This window comes from Anticarsia gemmatalis, chromosome 4 (genome assembly GCF_050436995.1).
Source record: "Anticarsia gemmatalis isolate Benzon Research Colony breed Stoneville strain chromosome 4, ilAntGemm2 primary, whole genome shotgun sequence".
NCBI lineage: Eukaryota > Metazoa > Arthropoda > Insecta > Lepidoptera > Erebidae > Anticarsia > Anticarsia gemmatalis.
This window is the reverse complement of record NC_134748.1, coordinates 40104-59182: the sequence shown is the minus strand read 5'-3', so window position 1 is coordinate 59182 and position 19079 is coordinate 40104. Positions and strand designations below refer to the sequence as shown.

General features: G+C 48.3%; 1 protein-coding gene across 1 annotated transcript; it reads left to right on the top strand.

Moving 5' to 3' along the window:
* Positions 1-1894: 1894 nt before the first annotated feature.
* Positions 1895-18244, top strand: dom (domino helicase). The gene is made up of 13 exons (XM_076136813.1): positions 1895-2447; positions 5163-5359; positions 5435-5858; positions 6356-6496; positions 6597-7789; positions 7956-8276; positions 8348-9019; positions 9326-9534; positions 9600-10081; positions 10158-10412; positions 10756-10956; positions 16353-17445; positions 17843-18244. The coding sequence occupies exons 1-13, from the start codon at positions 2388-2390 to the stop codon at positions 18112-18114; spliced, it is 5520 nt and encodes a 1839-aa protein (XP_075992928.1). The 5' UTR covers positions 1895-2387; the 3' UTR covers positions 18115-18244.
* The last annotated feature ends 835 nt before the right edge of the window (positions 18245-19079 follow it).

Here is a 19079-nt window from a genome sequence, read left to right as displayed (position 1 = left end):
CCTACTATTTCGAAAAAAAAAGTAACTTTAAAAATAATTTCACAGGTAGTGGAGTACTCGGTGAACAGACATAAAAAAACAATCATTCAACTTAGTACATCCTCCTTTTTGAGTGCGGTAAAAAGGACAGTATATACAACTAAGTGGCATTAAGTGGTTTGTATTGGGCTCAGCTGCTATTCAGGAGAAGAATTCCGCCGCGAAATCTTTACAATCATACTGTAGATAGTCAAGACTAAGCTTCAGCTCAAATGTAGCTCTTGTGTCTTACTATCTTATCCTAATAATATTATAAATGCGAAAGTTTGTGAGAATGTGTGTATGTATGGATGTTTGTTACTCTTCACGCAAATACTACTGAACCGCTTACGATGAAATCTATACTAATCTATACGAATATTACAAAGCTGAAGAGTTTGTTTGTTTGTTTGAACCCGCTAATCTCAGGAACTACTGGTGCGAATTGTAAAATTATTTTACTGTTGGATAGCCTATTTATTGAAGAAGGCTATATAACCATCATGCCATGACCAACAGGAGCAGAGTACCAGTAAAAAATGTTACTAAAAGGGGTGAAAATATTACCCATTCTTTCTTATGCGACGCAAGCGAAGTTGCGCTTGTCAGCTAGTTTGGTATATATATAGCTCAAGGCTCAGAATAACATATAGGCTAGTTTTTATACTGGAGATCCCGATTTACGCGGGAAGGGTTTCGACGCGGACAAAGTCGCGGGCGGCCTGTAGTATCACATAAACCTGAAAATGTGTATAATCAGATAATTATAACAGATTGCCAGTCACAAATTGCCCAGTGTGAATTTTAATAATTAAAAAAAAACACCTCGACAATATTAACGATAATGAAACACATACCAAATTACAAATTTAGTGTTAAGCTATTATTTAAAATAAGCTAAATATTTGTAAAAAATTATATCACTCACGATTCAACTAAATTGCTTAGTAAAGGTAGGTTACAAAACTTTTCAATGTACCTCTATGTGCCTACATCTATTCACTACTAGCGCCATCTATTGACGAATAGAAGCAAGATTTTATTCAACTTCCATAACGTAGTTAAAATTCGGCCAATAAATTTCTATATAAAGAAATAAAAATAAGCATTTCAAATTTTATTTCTTTTGTATCATTTTTTGTTGCACCATAATGTCTACTATTGTCTGGACGTAGATTATTTTCTGAAAATACTGCCATCTAGTAAGGTATTTTTTAACTGTACGCCAGAGACTAAAGTACAGTAACATGTATATTTGATATATTAGTCGCTAGAGGGCAGCAACGACAACAAAAATAAAATAAAACGATAATAGAAAATAATTTTTTTTATCAAATACTCCAAAGGTGTAATACGATGAAGAGATTGTTTTAGGCCATGTTACCTCTTCAGAAATAACGTTTCAATATTGAATTGAGAAAAGGTTAGCGTGGGTAAGGTGCGCACCGCACTATGTTGCCATGCTAAGCTATTTGATATCCGCTTAAATAGAGGCGCGCGCGACGCTCGCGATGTGCGACCGTAATGTTGTACCAACTACAGGATTCTGACTGAAATTTAATAAAATTGCTGTAAAAATGTTGCATTTTAGTCAAAGAAAAAAGTGTAGTAACTATTTATGATTCATGTCCAATCATTTGGTTCGTGCATGTGTGGCGTGTTTAAAACTATTTGTTTAAAAATCTTATTATGACTAATATTCTTATTAATTTATTAAAATAATGTTTGAGGAATTAAAAATTTAACCACAGGGAGCGATTAAGTATTTCTATTAGCTAAATACGTAAACTTACACACAACACAACACAAACAAACTTAGGAAGCAGAGGTGACTTTACGGTCGCGACTCGCGACTTCGCGAGTCACGGAACGACCTGGCTGATTTTAGAGGTTGGCAACACCTAACGCAATGATAAAGGCGGAATTTTATTGCTAAATGGACAAAATATAACTAAAAAGTATTCGCTTCAGTTATTGTGATGTTAAAAAAGCGTAGGTTACAATACGATGATAGCCCGTTGTTATGAAATTTAGGGATTACTTTTGTAATTGCTCCCGGACGCGTTAGGTACAAATTGATTTTATCCAATATGGCGGTTCAATTATATATTTCAATTGTTGTTTACTGTGACTTTTACGGCATCACAGGTTCTCACTTATATGGGTCCACAAGATTTCAGAATTTATAGTCGTGTGTTCTTAGAGCGTTATGCAAAGTGAGTTGAGGTACTGGCTGAATGTTAAAACATTTTTTTTATGGAACTCGTTTGAAGTGTTTTTGGTGCAAGGGAGAGTGAAATAAAAGTGCAGTGTATATGTATTTTAGTGAAATATTGCAATAACAGCGAACTCGCTCGCGATGTCACAATATGAGCGGTCGCGATGAGCCTGCTGCGCCACCCGCATTCAATACTGCTCTGCAACTCATGGTAAGGACTCTTATTTACATGGCAGCAGAAAGCCTTGCCGTGACGCCGGTGACGCGTCTATCCGTTATCAAGCGGTGTCTGTGCCAGTCATAAGTTATCAATATCGCATTTATTGATATATCTCTACTACTTACTGTCTATACTTATGGCTATTTGTATGTTTATATTTAGTATTGAATCCTGATCTAGAAAACAATGAAATCTGAATCAGTGCATTATGATGTCTAACAAAATAATTTGTTTTTTACTTGATTATTATACCATGTAGGTATATAAACTGTATGCCGCAACTATATTATTTTAGAATTAACTCATAATGACACTGCCAACTTTAATAAAAGTGAAATATTATAATAGTGCTTGCTATTTTCTGTAAGCATATTTGATATGACTTGGCTATTCTGTTTATATTTCATTATACAAATAAGTCTAAGTATTTTTAATGAGTATTAAGGTACATACAGCATAGAGAGCCATTTATATATTTCCTATGCTCATTGGTTAAGTGAGTTGTTGTGTCATTGTTAATAATATTAATATTATTATGAGGCAGTTTTAGTAATACAAAATAATATTAATTGTGAGCCAACACTGTTGTCTTATTGTACATCAGGAAACTTTCCACTCCCACAATTCATGTGAGTTGTTTGGCAGCTTCCATATATTTCTATTCAAGGATCAAAAAAATGTCCTATGTTATCTTTAATCCTCTGTTAAACACTTTCGACAAAGTGAAGACAGAGACTAAGTGACTAAGACTAAGTAATGAATGAGTCAGTCAGCCAGGACAAGAGATTTTGTATGTAAGGGCAAAGAGACTAATACTATTTTACATTTACAGATTAGTAATGATAAAGATATATACAGGGTGGAAGAAAAAAAAGTGAAATAGAGGGAAACTAGAAAGAAATAGCTGCATTCAAAGATTTTTGATAAATACTGGCCACCACCAAATTTATCCCTTTGTATCTGCATTTTGCCTATGGATAACACCACTTGCAAACATAATTTTTTATAACATTAATATTTTATATGCATTTGAGATAAGGAGTGCCTAGTAATATAAAAAAATATGTAAGCAAATAGAAAACTGTATTATGGGAGCTAAAAGAAAAAAAAAGCAGTAAAATTTTCATAGATCATAATTTTTTATGGATCTTATCCAGACTTAAGATGCAATAACTTTTGCGGTCTCTGATCAACCTCTGCTGCTCCATGATGTATAATAGTTAGCCTGCGACCACAGCGAGGCGTTAGGCATTTTAAGGTAAAATGCGTGTTCACGTTAATTCCCATATTCTATTATACATGAAACATGCAACGCGAGAGTTAAAAAGTTCTGAGCTGCTCTGTACAATCTTTCTTTTTTTTGCATTGTATTGGCGTTTTTTAGTGGTTATTTATGAGAAGTAAGATGAATATTTGTTTGAAAGGCAGTTTAGATTAACTTTCTTGCATAAAATGATAATCAAACACACAAAAAAAATAAGATTATTTCAATGATGAGCGCAATTGCCACTTTGGAAGTATTCATCATTCAAACCATCAAGTTTGAGAAAGTTCGATTTTAGTACTAATTTTAATTATAGGGAGCTCCCCCCCCCCTTTTTTTTTCTATGCAAACTGTTCATGTGGGAAGCCCTTTCTCTATGTTGTTTTTTGGAATATAATTTTGCAGGCCGGTGATATATATATGATATAGCTTAAACAAACTATTGGACAGACAGACTCGATAAATCCGTAGCTTGATTCTGTACATTCAATACGTAAATATGAAAATATCATTATTTACGTTGTTAAATGAAACATTATCAACACAAAAGAAGAACCAGCGTCTATTTTTTGCCTACGTTGGTGCAGGCAAAGGAAACAATACCTATTCAGCCTCGTCTTCCGATCCAATATGGTTGTTTAAATAATTTATTAAAATTAAAATTTGGAAAGAATATTTTATTTCGCCCCTAAGTGCGCCAGCAAATAATATACATAATTTAGTAAATTTTATTTTATTTAAATGTTTGGTGGAAAATGGCGCCATTGAAGATCAAAGTTGTTGCAAAAATCCGCTAGGGGCGCCGATCAATTTTTCATACAAAATTTCTCGATAGCTAGTCGGTAGTTGATACTCGATAGTTGTACAGGATCGCGCTAATCCTGAATGAATTAACCGCGCCTTAAAAGATGAACTTTTAACAATCATCAAACAGTAGTACATGGATAGTAACATCACTTGCTTATTCACTGTCGAAATTATTCTCGCTAGTGCTACTTCGAAACCCCATTACTTTTTTATTCTTTATGATATTTGAATTATTATTTCGTACGATTTTGACGATTGTATTAAATAGTGCTTAATTTTGAAATTAAATTAAAAAAGAAATTGGAAACTTCTCCATTGATTTATGTCTAAAAACAATGTATTTTTATTTAGCCTCTAATTATTAGCGAGTTCTATTTTCGCTCTATATGTATATGATGAATCAAAAATCCATAAATGCAGAATATATTATTATTAAAAAAAATACGTGTCCCGTCAGTAAATTAAGCAATCTCCAATACTGAAATAATTTCCCTCTGCGAGTCATACTTTTTTTCACCCTGTGTAAATGGAATGGAATAATTCCCAAAAATGATTCATTAAGTAGGAAAGAGTAGTCCAAGTGATTTATAGCGATAGGCAAAAAAAAACCAAATCCTAAATGTTGTTCGATGCAGGGTGTGGAGCGCGTCGGCCCCCCGGGCGGCGGCGGAGCGGCGCTCAATGGAGGCACGCCGCCGGCCAGCGTGCCGCCGCCCGAGCGCGACGAGCCGCCGCGCAAGCGCCCCAAGCTGCCCGCCGCCGACGACGCCGCCGCGCTGCGCCGCCGCATACTCGAGTGCGAGCTGCTGCGCCTGAGGAACCTGCGAGAGAGGTGAGCCCCGCCACGAGCGCAGCGCCCGCCCTCCGCTCCCGCCGCGGCGACACTCCAGCCCCTCCCCTGTTGCAGGTTCACGGAGCAACTGAGCGAGTTGTTCTTCCTGCAGGCGGGCGGCAACATGATGGACTACGCGGTGTGGCGCAAGCGGCCGCCGGCGCCGCAGCTGCTGGCGTTCCTGGAGGCGCGACGGCCGCCGGCAGTGGCGGCGGCGCCGTCCCCGCCGCCCGCGCCCGCCCCGCCGCCCGCGCCCGTGGCCGCAGCGCCGGCGCCGTCGCCCGCCGACGAGATGGTGGAGAAGGCCAAGCAGGAGGCCTACGTGGCGTCGCGCGTGGCCGAGCTGGCGCGCGCCGGGCTGTGGGCGGAGCGGCGCCTGCCGCGGGTCATGGAGCCGCCGCGCGCCAAGTCGCACTGGGACTACCTGCTGGAGGAGATGGCGTGGCTCGCTCAGGACTTTGCGCACGAACGCAAGTGGAAGAAGCAAGCCGCTAAGAAAGTGAGTTCACAAAGTACTAAATTACTACATGTTAAGTATAGACATTGAATGTTACTAGCTTTTATTCTATTTACAAAATGAAGGAACTGCTATGCAACCAATTTTTCTAAAACTATTGAAACCTATATAATTACTAGCGGACCCGACAGACGTTGTCCTGGCTACACGTCTTTAATTTGAAAATTTTAAACTTTTTTTAAACATCTAAATCATTCTCAGATCCCCTTGAACACACACAAAAACTTTCATCACAATCGGTCCAGTCGTTTAAGTGAAGTTCAGTGACATACACACTTACAGAAGAATTATATATATAAAGATTTATTAATAATTAAAGGCCCACAAACAAAGTTTCACAGTTTTCCTTTGGAAATTAACAAAATCCTGATTCTAAATGCATTTCTCTCAAAATGATTTAATAAACCTCTTATAATAATGTGTATTATTGCAGTTATTGTACAACTATAATCGTGTCCTTTTGTTTTCTAATGTTTCAGTGTGCCCGTGCTGTACAAAAGTATTTTCAAGACAAGGCTGCTGCAGCACAAAAAGCGGAGAAGGCGCAAGAACTACAATTGAGAAAGATAGCTGCGTTCGCCGCTAAAGAAATCAGAACGTTTTGGTCTAACGTCGAAAAGGTAACGCTGAAATTAATCCAAAATCGACAGGCTCTCCTTTCGGTTCGCCCTCGTACTCACAGTGCGGAATAGAATATTGACGTGTGCCTTCCGCTCGCAGCTGGTGGAGTGGAAGCGCGTGCGGCGCGTGGAGCGCGCGCGCAAGGAGGCCCTGGACGAGCAGCTCAGCTACATCGTGGACAAGACCGAGCGCTACTCGCGCCAGCTGGCCGCCAACCTGCACGCGCCCGCGCCCGCCGCGCCCTCCGACGACGAGTTCGAGCCGCGCGGCGCCTCCGAGGACGACGAGGAGACCATCGCGGCCGCCGAGCGCGAGGCCGCGCACGAGCCCGCCGACCACCGCGACGAGCTGGAGGCGCTGCGCCGCGAGTCGCGCCTCGACCTGGGCGACCTGCTGCCGCCCGGCTACCTGGCCACGTCGCCGCCGCCCTCCGACTACGGGCCCAGCGACGACGAGTCCGCCGACGACGAGACCACCATCGCGGCGCAGGAGGACCGCGAGCGCGCCGAGGACCCGGCCGCCGAGCTGGCGGCGCTGCGCCGCGACGCCGACCTCGGGCTCGACGAGCTGCGGCGCCGCTACGCCGGCACGCCGCCGCCGCCCGACGACGAGCCCGACGACGCGTCCTCGTCGTCCGACGAGTCGGCCTCGTCGGAGTCGTCGGGCTCGGAGCCGCTGGAGGCGCTCATGGAGGAGGGCGGCGCGGGCGCGGCGGGCGCGGGCTCGGAGCGGCGCGTGGAGGCGGCGGCCACGCTGGCGGCGTCGCTGCAGCCCACGGGCACCACGCTGTCGGAGACGGCGGTGGGCACGCGCGTGCCGGGCCTGCTGCGCCACACGCTGCGCGAGTACCAGCACGTGGGCCTGCACTGGCTGGCCACCATGTACGCGCGCGGCCTCAACGGCATCCTGGCGGACGAGATGGGGCTGGGCAAGACGGTGCAGACCATCGCGCTGCTGGCGCACCTGGCGCTGGAGCGCCGCGACTGGGGCCCGCACCTCGTGGTGGCGCCCACCTCCGTCGTGCTCAACTGGGAGATGGAGTTCAAGAAGTGGTGCCCCGCCTTCAAGATCCTCACTTACTACGGCACCATCAAAGAGCGCAAGATGAAACGTGTCGGGTGGACTAAAGCGAACTCGTTCCATGTGTGTATCACGTCGTACAAACTCGTAGTGCAGGACCATCAAAGTTTTCGAAGAAAACGGTGGAAATATCTGATACTCGACGAAGCTCAGAACATTAAAAACTTTAAATCTCAGAGATGGCAGATGTTGTTAAACTTTCAAACGGAGAGGTGAGGTCTCGAGTGTTACCGTAAAATATTTTAGAGTGGTGGGCGAGTTTGGTCTTCATTATGCATTGCTTAGTTTGTTATTTTATATGTGTTTGTTGTTTTGTTTGATGAAATCATTATGTACATGGAATTGTGAATAAATTCGAGTAAAAACGTGTGTTTTCAGGCGGCTGCTGCTGACGGGTACGCCGCTACAGAACAGCCTGCTGGAGCTGTGGTCGCTCATGCATTTCCTCATGCCTGACGTGTTCGCCTCGCACTCTGAGTTCCGCGAGTGGTTCAGCGAAGTGGCCGGCATCGCCGAGGGATCGTCGCGCTACAACGAGGCGCTAGTGCGGCGCCTGCACGAGGTGCTGCGGCCCTTCCTGCTGCGGCGCCTCAAGCAGGACGTGGAGCGCCAGATGCCGCGCAAGTACGAGCACGTGCTCATGTGCCGCCTGTCCAAGCGCCAGCGCTTCCTCTACGACGACTTCATGTCGCGAGCCAAGTGAGTACCGCCCGCCCCCGCGCGACCCGCCCCGCCCGGCCCGCTCTAACCTCCGCGTCGCTCGCCCGCAGGACTCGCGAGAGCCTCGCGTCCGGGAACCTGCTCAGCGTCATCAACGTGCTCATGCAGCTGCGCAAGGTGTGCAACCACCCCGACCTGTTCGAGCCGCGGCCCGTCGCTTCGCCGCTGCAGCTGCCGGCGCTGCGCTACGTCGCACCCGCGCTCGCTCTCGGCGCCGGCGTGGCCGAGCGCGCGCTGCGGGCCGCGCGCCTCGGCGGAGACCTCGCCACGCTCGAGGCGCTCGGCGCCGGCGCCTTCGCCGCGCACCGCGCCCGCCACCTGGCGCCGCCGCGCCGCGCCGTGGAGGAGCTGGCGCTGCGCCGCCGCGCCGCGCCGCGCCCGCCGCCCGCCGAGCTGCGCCTGCACCTGCGCCTCGTGCCGCGCGCGCCGCCCCGCGTGCCCGCGCCCGGCCCGCGCGCGCCCGCCGTGGCGCTGGCGCCGGGCCCCCGCGCCGCGCCCGGCCCGCCGCCCGCGCCGCCCGCGCCCGCGCCCGGCCCGGCCGCGCGGCTGGAGGCGCGGCGGCGCGCGTGCCTGCGGCGGCTGGCGGCGGTGAACGAGCGGCGCTGCTGGCGCCTTCCGCTGTTCGGCGCGGACCTGCGTGCGGCCGTGCACGGCGGCCCGCCGCCGCTGCCGCCGCGTGACCTCGCCGACGTGCTGGACGAACTTCATCCGATCATCACCAGGTCGGTTCGCGTCCGCCGAAATCTTTCCGTTTCTAGCCGATTCGGAAAATACGTTCGTTCCATATCCGCGTAGGGACGAATCGCGTCACCGAAATGATTTAATGAATTCTATCAATTTTCGACATATTCTCGGTCACCCCTGTCACCGCGTCGATCTATAATCGCTACGATATCTACTCGATCGTCCATCTGGACCGGTTTAAAGTATATCGTTTTTAATCTTTTACTCCATAAAGTGTTAGAAAGGCAGAACATGACGGAGGGGACGATCGAGAAGCGTATTCTAAGGCGTCGTTTCGTGCGCAGGTTCTGCGTGTGCTGGGCGTCGGCGCGCGCCGCCGCGCCCACGCTGGTGGCGGGCGGCGGCGAGCCCGCGCGCTCGTGGCGCCGCCGCGCCGCGCGCGCCGAGCAGGCGGCCGCCGCGCCCGCGCGCGCCCTGCTGCAGCTGCTGCACGCGCCCGCCAGCCGCCACGCCGTGGCCTTCCCGCACCCCGAGCTGCTGCAGTACGACTGCGGTACGTACGCGCCAAGCGCCCCCCCCCCCACCCGCGCTCGCCCCTCACGCGCCGTGTGCTTGCAGGCAAGCTGCAGACGCTCGACGGGCTGCTGCGGCGCCTGAAGGCGGGCGGCCACCGCGTGCTGATCTTCACGCAGATGACGCGCGTGCTGGACGTGCTCGAGGCGTTCCTGTCGATGCACGGCCACGCCTACCTGCGGCTGGACGGCGCGACGCGCGTGGACCGGCGCCAGCCGCTCGTGGACCGCTTCAACGCGGACCCGCGCGTGTTCGCGTTCATCCTGTCGACGCGCAGCGGCGGCGTGGGACTCAATCTGACGGGCGCCGACTCGGTCGTGTTCTACGACTCCGACTGGAACCCGACCATGGACGCGCAGGCGCAGGACCGCTGCCACCGCATCGGCCAGACGCGCGACGTGCACGTGTACCGGCTCGTCACGGCCGCCACCGTCGAGGAGAACATCCTGCGCAAGGCCGAGCAGAAACGCGCGCTCGGCCACCTGGCCATCGAGGGCGGCCACTTCACCACCTCCTACCTGCGCGGGGTGAGTGTCTCGCCGCCCGCACCGCCGCTCCGGCTCGACTCCCGGCCGCTGACCGACCGCTTCCGTCTGTCCGCAGTCCAACATAAAGGAGCTGTTCGGCGCGGAGGCGAGCGAGAGCGCCGAGGGCGAGGCCGCGGCCGAGGCGGGCGGCGGCGAGCTGGAGTCCGCGCTGGCCGCCGCCGAGGACGAGGCCGACGCCGCCGCGGCGCAGGCGGCGCGGGCCGAGGCGCAGGGCGACCTCGCCGAGTTCGACGAGACCCTGCCGCTCGACGACGAGCCGCGCGCGCGCCCGCCCGGCGACCCCGACGACCTCGCCGCGCTCATGGACCAGGTGAGCGCCCGCCCCCGCCGACATCGCTGACGAACGACCGACGGCGATTCCAGATTCTAATTATAATTTATTTCGTAAACTCCTTACAGAGCAATAGTTACAATATAGTATTTTTTGTTCGTTTCGGGAAAGCCCGTGAGAAAAAACTTTTAAAATGTCAATACATTTAGTACAATTTCGTATTGACGATTCACTGCGTGCAAAAGTTAAGAGCAATCTTAGGGGTAAAAGTATCGCAGATTAGAATATTTTTGAAAACGTCAATGGCCAAGTATCGAACCTCGCGGCACCCCTGCTATCGTCCGTGCGCGCGATCCGTTGACCGACCCTCCGCCGTTCGCAGCTCACGCCCATCGAGAAGTACGCCATGCGGCTCGTGGAGAGCAGCGAGGCGGCGTCGGCGGCCGAGCGCGCGGCGCTGGGCGAGATGCGGCGCCAGCTGCGCGAGTGGGAGGAGGCGCGCCGCCAGCTGCGCCGCGAGCGCAGCGCGTCGCCGCCGCGCTCGCCGCCGCTCACGTACTGCCGCGAGGACGCGCGCGCCAAGGTGCGGGCGCGGCGCCGCGAGCCGCCCGCGCCGCCGCCGCCCTCGCCGCCGCCGTCGCCGGGCGCGGGCGGCGCGGTGCGCACGCGCTCGCGCGGCACCGTGCACATCAACCTGTGGACGCTGGACGAGCGCGGCGCGGGCCGGCGGCGCCTGCGCAACGGCACGCTGGACGCGTGGCTGACGCGCGCCGACGACGATAATAAATGATTCGACTCCCGCTCGTGCGTTTATGTTTCTGACGTTCGACGTTCGGTGCCGCTCGGTGTTCGCCCGTAAATGCTTGACTGTCCCGGAGGCGGTGTTCCCGCGGGCCCCGCGGCACGGCGGCACCGATCCGAACGTCAGGGATGTACGGCGTGCAAGCATTTACGAGCGAATCCGGCGCGGCGCCGCCGTCGCCCCCCGCACCCGTCCCGCGCCGACTGCGGATACGGCCCTCGTCCGCTCGCCGCTTTCGCGCGATCTCGATCGCTCTCTCTTCGCGGTTTTAATGTAGCGTTCGACGGGAACCGAAAGAGACGTGGCTCGACGATGGCCGTATTCGCAGTAAAGATTAGATCGAGACTTGAGATCGTTAGGTATACAGAATGGATAAAAAAATGGCCTAAAGAGGGGAACGCATAAAAATTATTACGATCGATATAATAATAATGATAATTCCATCCATTCTGTATACGCTACGAGTTATTAATTAATTGGTACCTACAGCCGAGATGAATGAAAAATTTAACTTTAAGTTGCTCGTATAGGATTGTGTATAAAATATGTTGTGAAGTGCATAGAGAAACTTTAAGTACATTACGACCATTCAAAGACTAAACATAAAACATCAAGAAACAATATGATTTGCGTGATAAGTCACACCAACACATGTCATGTTAATGCTATCTTACGAGTTAACGAGGTTTTTCAATATTTCCATCGCCTATTTCATTTCCTTAGGGGTGAAAGTGGCATGAAAGGGACCGTCCATCAATCACCTGAGTTTCAAAGGAGAGGGGGGATCTATATAAAATCACAAAATGTCACCGTTGGGGGTTGTAGCAATATATCACATGTATTTATTTTTCGGGATACTTCACCGAAATACGGCGTTACGCATACTATACACGTGGTATAGGTTGGTGACTCTTAAACCTCACCACGCACCACCAAGAGGGAGGGGGTAAAATAAAACACGTGATTACGTGACGGCCTTAAGGTGCGTATTTTACAAAGTAGTCCATTGAAATGTTACATGAGATTTACATTTATTAGAGGACGCAATTTTATTTTTGGAACATGTAGGGGGGGTCAATAGAAGCTTAACTTGAAGTTTGTGGTGTCGCCACTCTTGTCCCCCGGCCGCCATCTTGGAAAAGGGGGTGGAAACACTTTTTTCACTATATCTCGGAAGCGTCTTACAATAAAATTGTGAAAGCATAATTTGTAGCAAATTATTTTGCCTACAAATATGTTTAATAACTTTTTGCCCTAAATTAATAAATAAAGTAGTTAGAAGCAAAAAAGTGCAATTTTTTCAACAAAAAATTTCTTTCCGAATTCGGTCTACTTCGGAGCGCTGTTACTGAGTTTCTAATGAATGAAACTGAAAAAATTGAGATTTTTTTCCTCGAAAAATACTCTACAAGATTGGTCTGAGATTTTTTTTTGTATATAGACATGTCAGCTTAGCCTTTTTTCCAAACTATGTTGGAATCGGATTCCAATCTCACCAGATGCAGCTGAATACCAGTGTTTTACATGGAGCCACTGCCTATCTGACCTCCACAACCCAGTTACCTGGGATATAAAGCAATACCCTTGGTTAAGACTGGTTGTCAGACTTCCAAGCTTCTGAGTACTGTTAACGACTGTCAAAGATCTTCGAAAATGACAGCCGGGACCCACAATTTAACGTGCTTTTCGAAACACGGAGGAACTCGATATGTGTAAGATGGTCACCCATCCACAGAACAACCTCGGCAAGCGTGGCTTAACCTCATACATACATCCGCGCGGCTGTCGTTAAAAAAAGTTATATAGCAATAAAGAAAATGTTTATAAAATAAATCGCATTTTTTTGCTTATAACTTCTTTAATTGTTAATTTAGGGCAAAAAGTTATCAAACATATTTGTAGGCAAAATAGTTTGCTACAAATTATGCTTTCACAATTTTATTTTAAGACGCATAGTTTCCGAGATATAGCGAAAAAAGTGTTTCCACCCCCTTTTCCAAGATGGCGGCCGGGGGACAAGGGTGGCGACCAAACAAACTTCAAGTTAAGCTTCTATTGACCCCCCCTACATGTTCCAAAAATAAAATTGCGTCCTCTAATAAATGCAATATTCGGCCCTCAAATTGTAACATTTCAATGGACTAAAGCTAGAAACATGAAACTGTCTACTTGATTAGAGATGAAAAAACGTGCATCAACCCGTATGGGGTTTAAGTTAGTATGAGAGCTCTTTAAGTTTTTGGTGCTAGTAACATGAAATTATATAATTATACCTCTTAATGTACCCAGAAACCGGGGAGTTAATCTTTGCAAAAAAAAATATGTTGCAGTGATTTTTTAAAATCATCCGCTAGTAGAGGATAATATTTAAGAACTAAACCAGATTTTCATACTTCTAGTGCCCATATACGAAAGAACTACCCTAAACAATTTTATCTCTTATTTAAGTCTTAGGGCATGATTTTTTTAAATCACTAAAAGCATTTCTAACTAGTGAAATTTGACTGGTTCCCCTTATTTTAATCTGCTGGGGATGAATTTTAATTAATTATTCTATTTGAAGACCTACATACAATTTCACACTTCCAACTTTGAAAATGAACAACTTACTATTCTAACCTTCGTCCCCCATTTTACCCCCTTAGGGGAAGATTTTCTAGAAACGCGTAAACCAAAGATTATTTATCTGTAATTAAAGACCTACCTAACTGAACAGACAGATGAGAGATCTCCCCTACAAACTCGTCCCCTATTTTTACCCCTATGGGGGGGGGGGGTCTGATTTTCCAAAAATATATTTATTTATTTCTAAATGTGTTAACAAAAATGGTTAGTGTGACTCGTTACTTAAAACTTATTCACCTATACTCTGTCCATTATATTACTAGTCGGCTGACGTCAAAATGTCATACAATGATACAAATAATATTTGTACTTCATGGACGGGAACCGCCCACGATGACTTACCCATAGTGGTTACTACGAGTGTGCCACTGATTTAAAATAATCGGTAAAAATCTATGCTACGAGCTTTAAATCTGCTCAAGAAATACTCTTTTATAATGTGTAGTTAATATGTTATTTAAATATGAAGATTTCATAATAATATAATAGCATTATATTATATTACGTAGGTATTATAGGTACGTAATTCGTTTATTGATAGTACTATAATCGGAATGGTCTAGAATTTCGAGAATCTTTAGGTCATCACTAAATACGTCAATCGTCAAGCTGTCAAAAGACTAATAATAATTATAATGGACAGAGTGTAGCAGTTCCTATTCACCTCGGTTGACGGTGCATTCAGAACAAGAAGACTAAATCGAAACTAGTTCTAATACAGGTTACACTGTACAGGCTTCAGGTAGACACCAAATAATAAAATAGGAAATAAACAGAGCACAATATCGCAGTCGCTTAGGTAACAACTGATACGAATCTAAATCAAATTTGATACATTTATTGTGTAGGTAGTTAGATACCTATACTGTTTTAAAGATTAAAATGACAGATGTCAAACAGCTCTGACTAGGCCGCTAGGGTTGGCAAAGTTTTTATCGAAATCAATAGCAAAACATCGAATAGTAAATATGTTTTTTTGAAAATTTTTGTTTTGTTCTGCTTCTTACAAATGTATTGTTAGTTCAGGGCCAATTGTGTAGAATTATTCAATGTCACCCGTTTTGCTTGGAACTGTCATTTTAATCAAGCTATATTTAGAAAACTATTATTACATGATATTTTTTATCACCAATAGATAGCCTTAGTAGTAAAATATAACATTATTTCTTATAAGCCCGAATTCCACCGCGAATGGAACGCCGAGCGGCCCGTTAATTAAGTATGTACGTTTGCGAGTTTATTCATTAAGGGACCATCCATTAATCTCGTGAATTTCAAAAAGGGGCTGGGGAGGCCTGCATATAAGCACGAAATATCATGGGGGGCAGTGTTGGGCAAGATTTAGTTTGATTGATGATTAAGATTAAATTATTTATTCATGATTAATGAATAATGACAAAAAAAACATGTGTCGAGATTAAATATTAATTAGTGTTAGTGTTAGTTATTCAATCATCACAAAAATTTTAATGACTAACTAAAATTAATACTTAAGTAAAATAAAGCTTTTCAAGTCTACGTTCCATGAATGTTGATTTGTAATTATAATATTTGTTTGATCATAAAAAAATGAAAGACAAGTTTTACAACAGAATCTAATTTTTAAAGTAAAAATGTCTAATTTTTTAATTTACATGCTGGTAGAAAGTGAATAGGTACACATTTGCAATAATTAAGTTTGAAATAATTTAAATTGATTTTCAAAACCACGCGGTTTTCAAATTGTGTCCGTAATGAGACGCACAGTCAGAAATCGTCCGTTCTTTATTAACTTAAAAAAAAATTACAGTAGTAGTAAGTATAATCTAAAAAAAAGATGAAGAAAAACAAATTTATTCACGTAAATGTTTCATAGTTAGAATAAAATCAGTTAGGTTTTTCGCACACGCTAACTTACATAATAAAATACACGTGATATAGGAAGGGGAGGGGGGGTAGTCCTAAACCTCACAAAAAGGGGGTAAACAGCACAAAAGAACATGACGTGATAAAGGACGGCCCTTATAGGTCTGTTCCGCTCGCGGCGGAATCCGGACTTAAAAGTGGAAAAGCAGCCAGATCTCTGACTGCCGATGAACGTGGAGGAAACTGATGTTCGCACTATTAACATTATACAGTCCTCGACGCTGGGAAAAACAAGCTGTATTATAGCTAGCGGACTATATAACTTTTGCATAAACACTATTTATTTGAGGGAAACGTCACGCTGACCGTGTCGCGAGCTATAGTCCAACAAGATTATCCTGTATATGTTTACACCGGCATAGTGAGGTATAAAATAAACTTCTGTCGCTTAAAAAGTTGCATCAGTTACGTCATCTGCAGTTACAACCGAACCGATCTGCCGATAGCGCTGGATAAAATAAGATAATGTTCCATTAACGTCGGTAAGACAGTTTTCTCGATTCTGTTATTTTCAAGAACCGTTATAACGGTGGTTAATCAAAATAAAATCTACAACGATCGAATTTAAAGCCGATAAGAATATTCAGTATATAGTCGAGGTCTACCGAGATCGACGTTCTCATCTACACGTTATCGACGTTTCGCAGGTGTGGGTGAGCGCCACCGGGACCCTCGAGCGCATGCCGGTGAGTACCGCCCCTCCGCCTCCGCCGAGCGCGCCCCGCGAGCCCTCGCTCACCGACCCGCTCTGTCCGCAGATGTGGTGCCCGCCGACCCCGCCCTCCGGCGACGGCGACGTGTACTGCGAGAGCTGGGCGCGCGCGCTCTACCGCCGCGGCGCCGCCGCCGACTCGCTGCTGCCCGCCGTGGCGCGCCGCGAGCCCCGCGCCGCGCGCTCCCCGCGACGAGCGCGCCTCGCCCCGCGCGCCCCGCACGCGCCGCTCTCGCTGTTCGAGCGCGCCGGGCCTCGCCCGCGGGCCCGCGCGCGCGCCGCGCCGCCGCACCCGCACCCGCACGCCGCCGCGCCCGACTGGGCCAGCGCCGAGGACGCCGCGCTGCGCCGCGCGCTGCGCCTGCAGCGCCTGCCGCCCGAGCCGCCCGCCGCGCTCGCGCCCAACTGGGAGTGGGTCGCCGAGCTCGTCGGCGACGCCGCGCGCGCCTACCGCTCGCCGCGCGCCTGCCGCGACCGCCACGACGCGCTCGCCGACCCGGAGCGCGCCCGGCGCCGCCACCGCCGCCCGCCCGCCGCCGCGCGCCGCCGCCTAGACGACGACGCGCCGCGCCCGCCGCTCGCGCGCCTCGACGCGATGCGCGACGCGGCCGAGCGCCGCCGCGCCGCGCCCAAGCGCCGCCACGACGAGCCGCCGCACCACAACCCCAAGCACGCGGCGCTGCTCGTCGACCACGGCGTCGACTACGACGCGCCGCCGACGCCCATGGACGTGGCCACGCGCCGCGCCGAGCGCATCGCCAAGGAGAAGCTCAAGGCGGGCGCCGCCGCCGCCGGGCCGGCCGCGCCGCCCGCGCCCGCGCCCGCCGCGCCCGCTCCGCAGCGCATCGTGGTGGCGGCACCGGGTGTCAAGCCCGAAGCGGCGCGGCGCGCGCGGGCCAGCGCCGAGGCGCCCCGCGCCGCCGCGCCCGCCGCGTCGGCGCCGCCCGCACAGCTGCTGTACCGCCAGCAGGCCTTCCCCGCGCGTCACCTCAAGATCCTGCAGCAGTCTACCGCGACTCACGCTCAGGTGAAAATCATCGTACTCATCGATTTGGGACAAGAGTGCCTTTTATGGCGTAATTTTATAGTTATACACACCTGCGGGTGCGTTCCCACTATGTCGTAACGATTACGATCGACGGACGGACGATCGTTGGACGCCTGTCGTCTCTAGCTGTTCCCATTATAACGATTGTTTGTCGTCAAAAAATTTTATCGTTTAGTTCCGTTCTACATCTAAACACCTCCATTTAAACATATAAGCCACGACACTTCAAACTACACGATTATCTGTCGTCACGACATAGTGGGAAATCGCCCTAAGTAGTTACGATAAGGGATGAATGTGCGTATAGACGTTCGTTTGAACAGTTTGACATTCTCGTAATAATGAATTTCGTCGTTCTCCCCAGGCGGCGGGCGCGAGCGCGGTGGCGGGCGCCGATGCAGCTCCCGCGCTGCGCAAGTTGCAGCTGCAGCAGCTGGCGCTCCGGCGCGCAGCCCCGGCCGGGCCGGCGGGCGCGGGCGCGGCGCCGGCCCCGGGCCCGCGCCTGCTGGGCGCCGCGCGCGCCGCGCACTCGCACGTGGTGGTGGCGCACCTGGCGCCGCACGCGCCGCACGCCCCGCACGCGCCGCACCCGCAGCACCACGCGCCGCACGCCGAGCGACCCCCGCGCGCTCCCGACAACAGACAATAATATAATAAACCTCACCGACGCGATGTGCCTCTTTTATTTATTCCTCGGCTTTGTCTCGAAAACTTGTGCGACGAAGGTAAACGAGAGTCGATCGAAAGATTTCACAAAATAAAAGGGAAATTTAAGTATACAGTGTTATTTGTGAAACACCAAAACCTCACATGCCTTACGTCATAGCGACGACTTCTGTACTACGACTTCTGACGTGACTCGATACATGAATAAAAAGTTTTTCATATTTTTTTGTACGATCGGCAGTACGGAATAACGAACATAAGTATTACTTATTCCGTGATCGGTACGTTAGTAAACCTATGTTTCATTCGTAAACAAAAGAACGGTAAGGCGACGCTTGCGCTGTCAATAATAATAATATAGCGCTATCCAAAATCAGAACTTAAAAAAAAATTAATGTGCAGTTTGGTAAATTTAAGACCACACTTGTTTCGCTACTTAATTACGTAGTTAATATGACATAAACTATTTGTTTAGGAAGACAGTAACCATGTAAACTACAATCCCTACACACTTAAACTTATTGGCTAGATTATACTATTGAAAACAAAGTCGATTACAATTATCTCAACATCTCGCATATGATGTGAAAATGTTTAACGTCATCGTTCTTAAACATTTTATTCTTCATACAGAAAATCACGACTTTTTTCTTTAGGGGAAGGCAGTGACCAAAAAGCCTCTTGGTATGATCTTCACATCCTTTGCCTTTTAGGGGTTATCGATACTTGCGGGGTAATGGTGATAAGTAAGCTACTTCCATGATAAAATATATATCCTGGTACCAGGTTAAACAATATATTACTACACTAGCTGACCCGCGCAACTTCGCTTGCGTCACATAAGAGAATGAACATTTAAAATAACATTTTTTACTGGTACTCTGCTCCTATTGGTCGTAGCGTGATGATTTATAGCCTATAACCTTCCTCGATAAATGGGCTATCTAA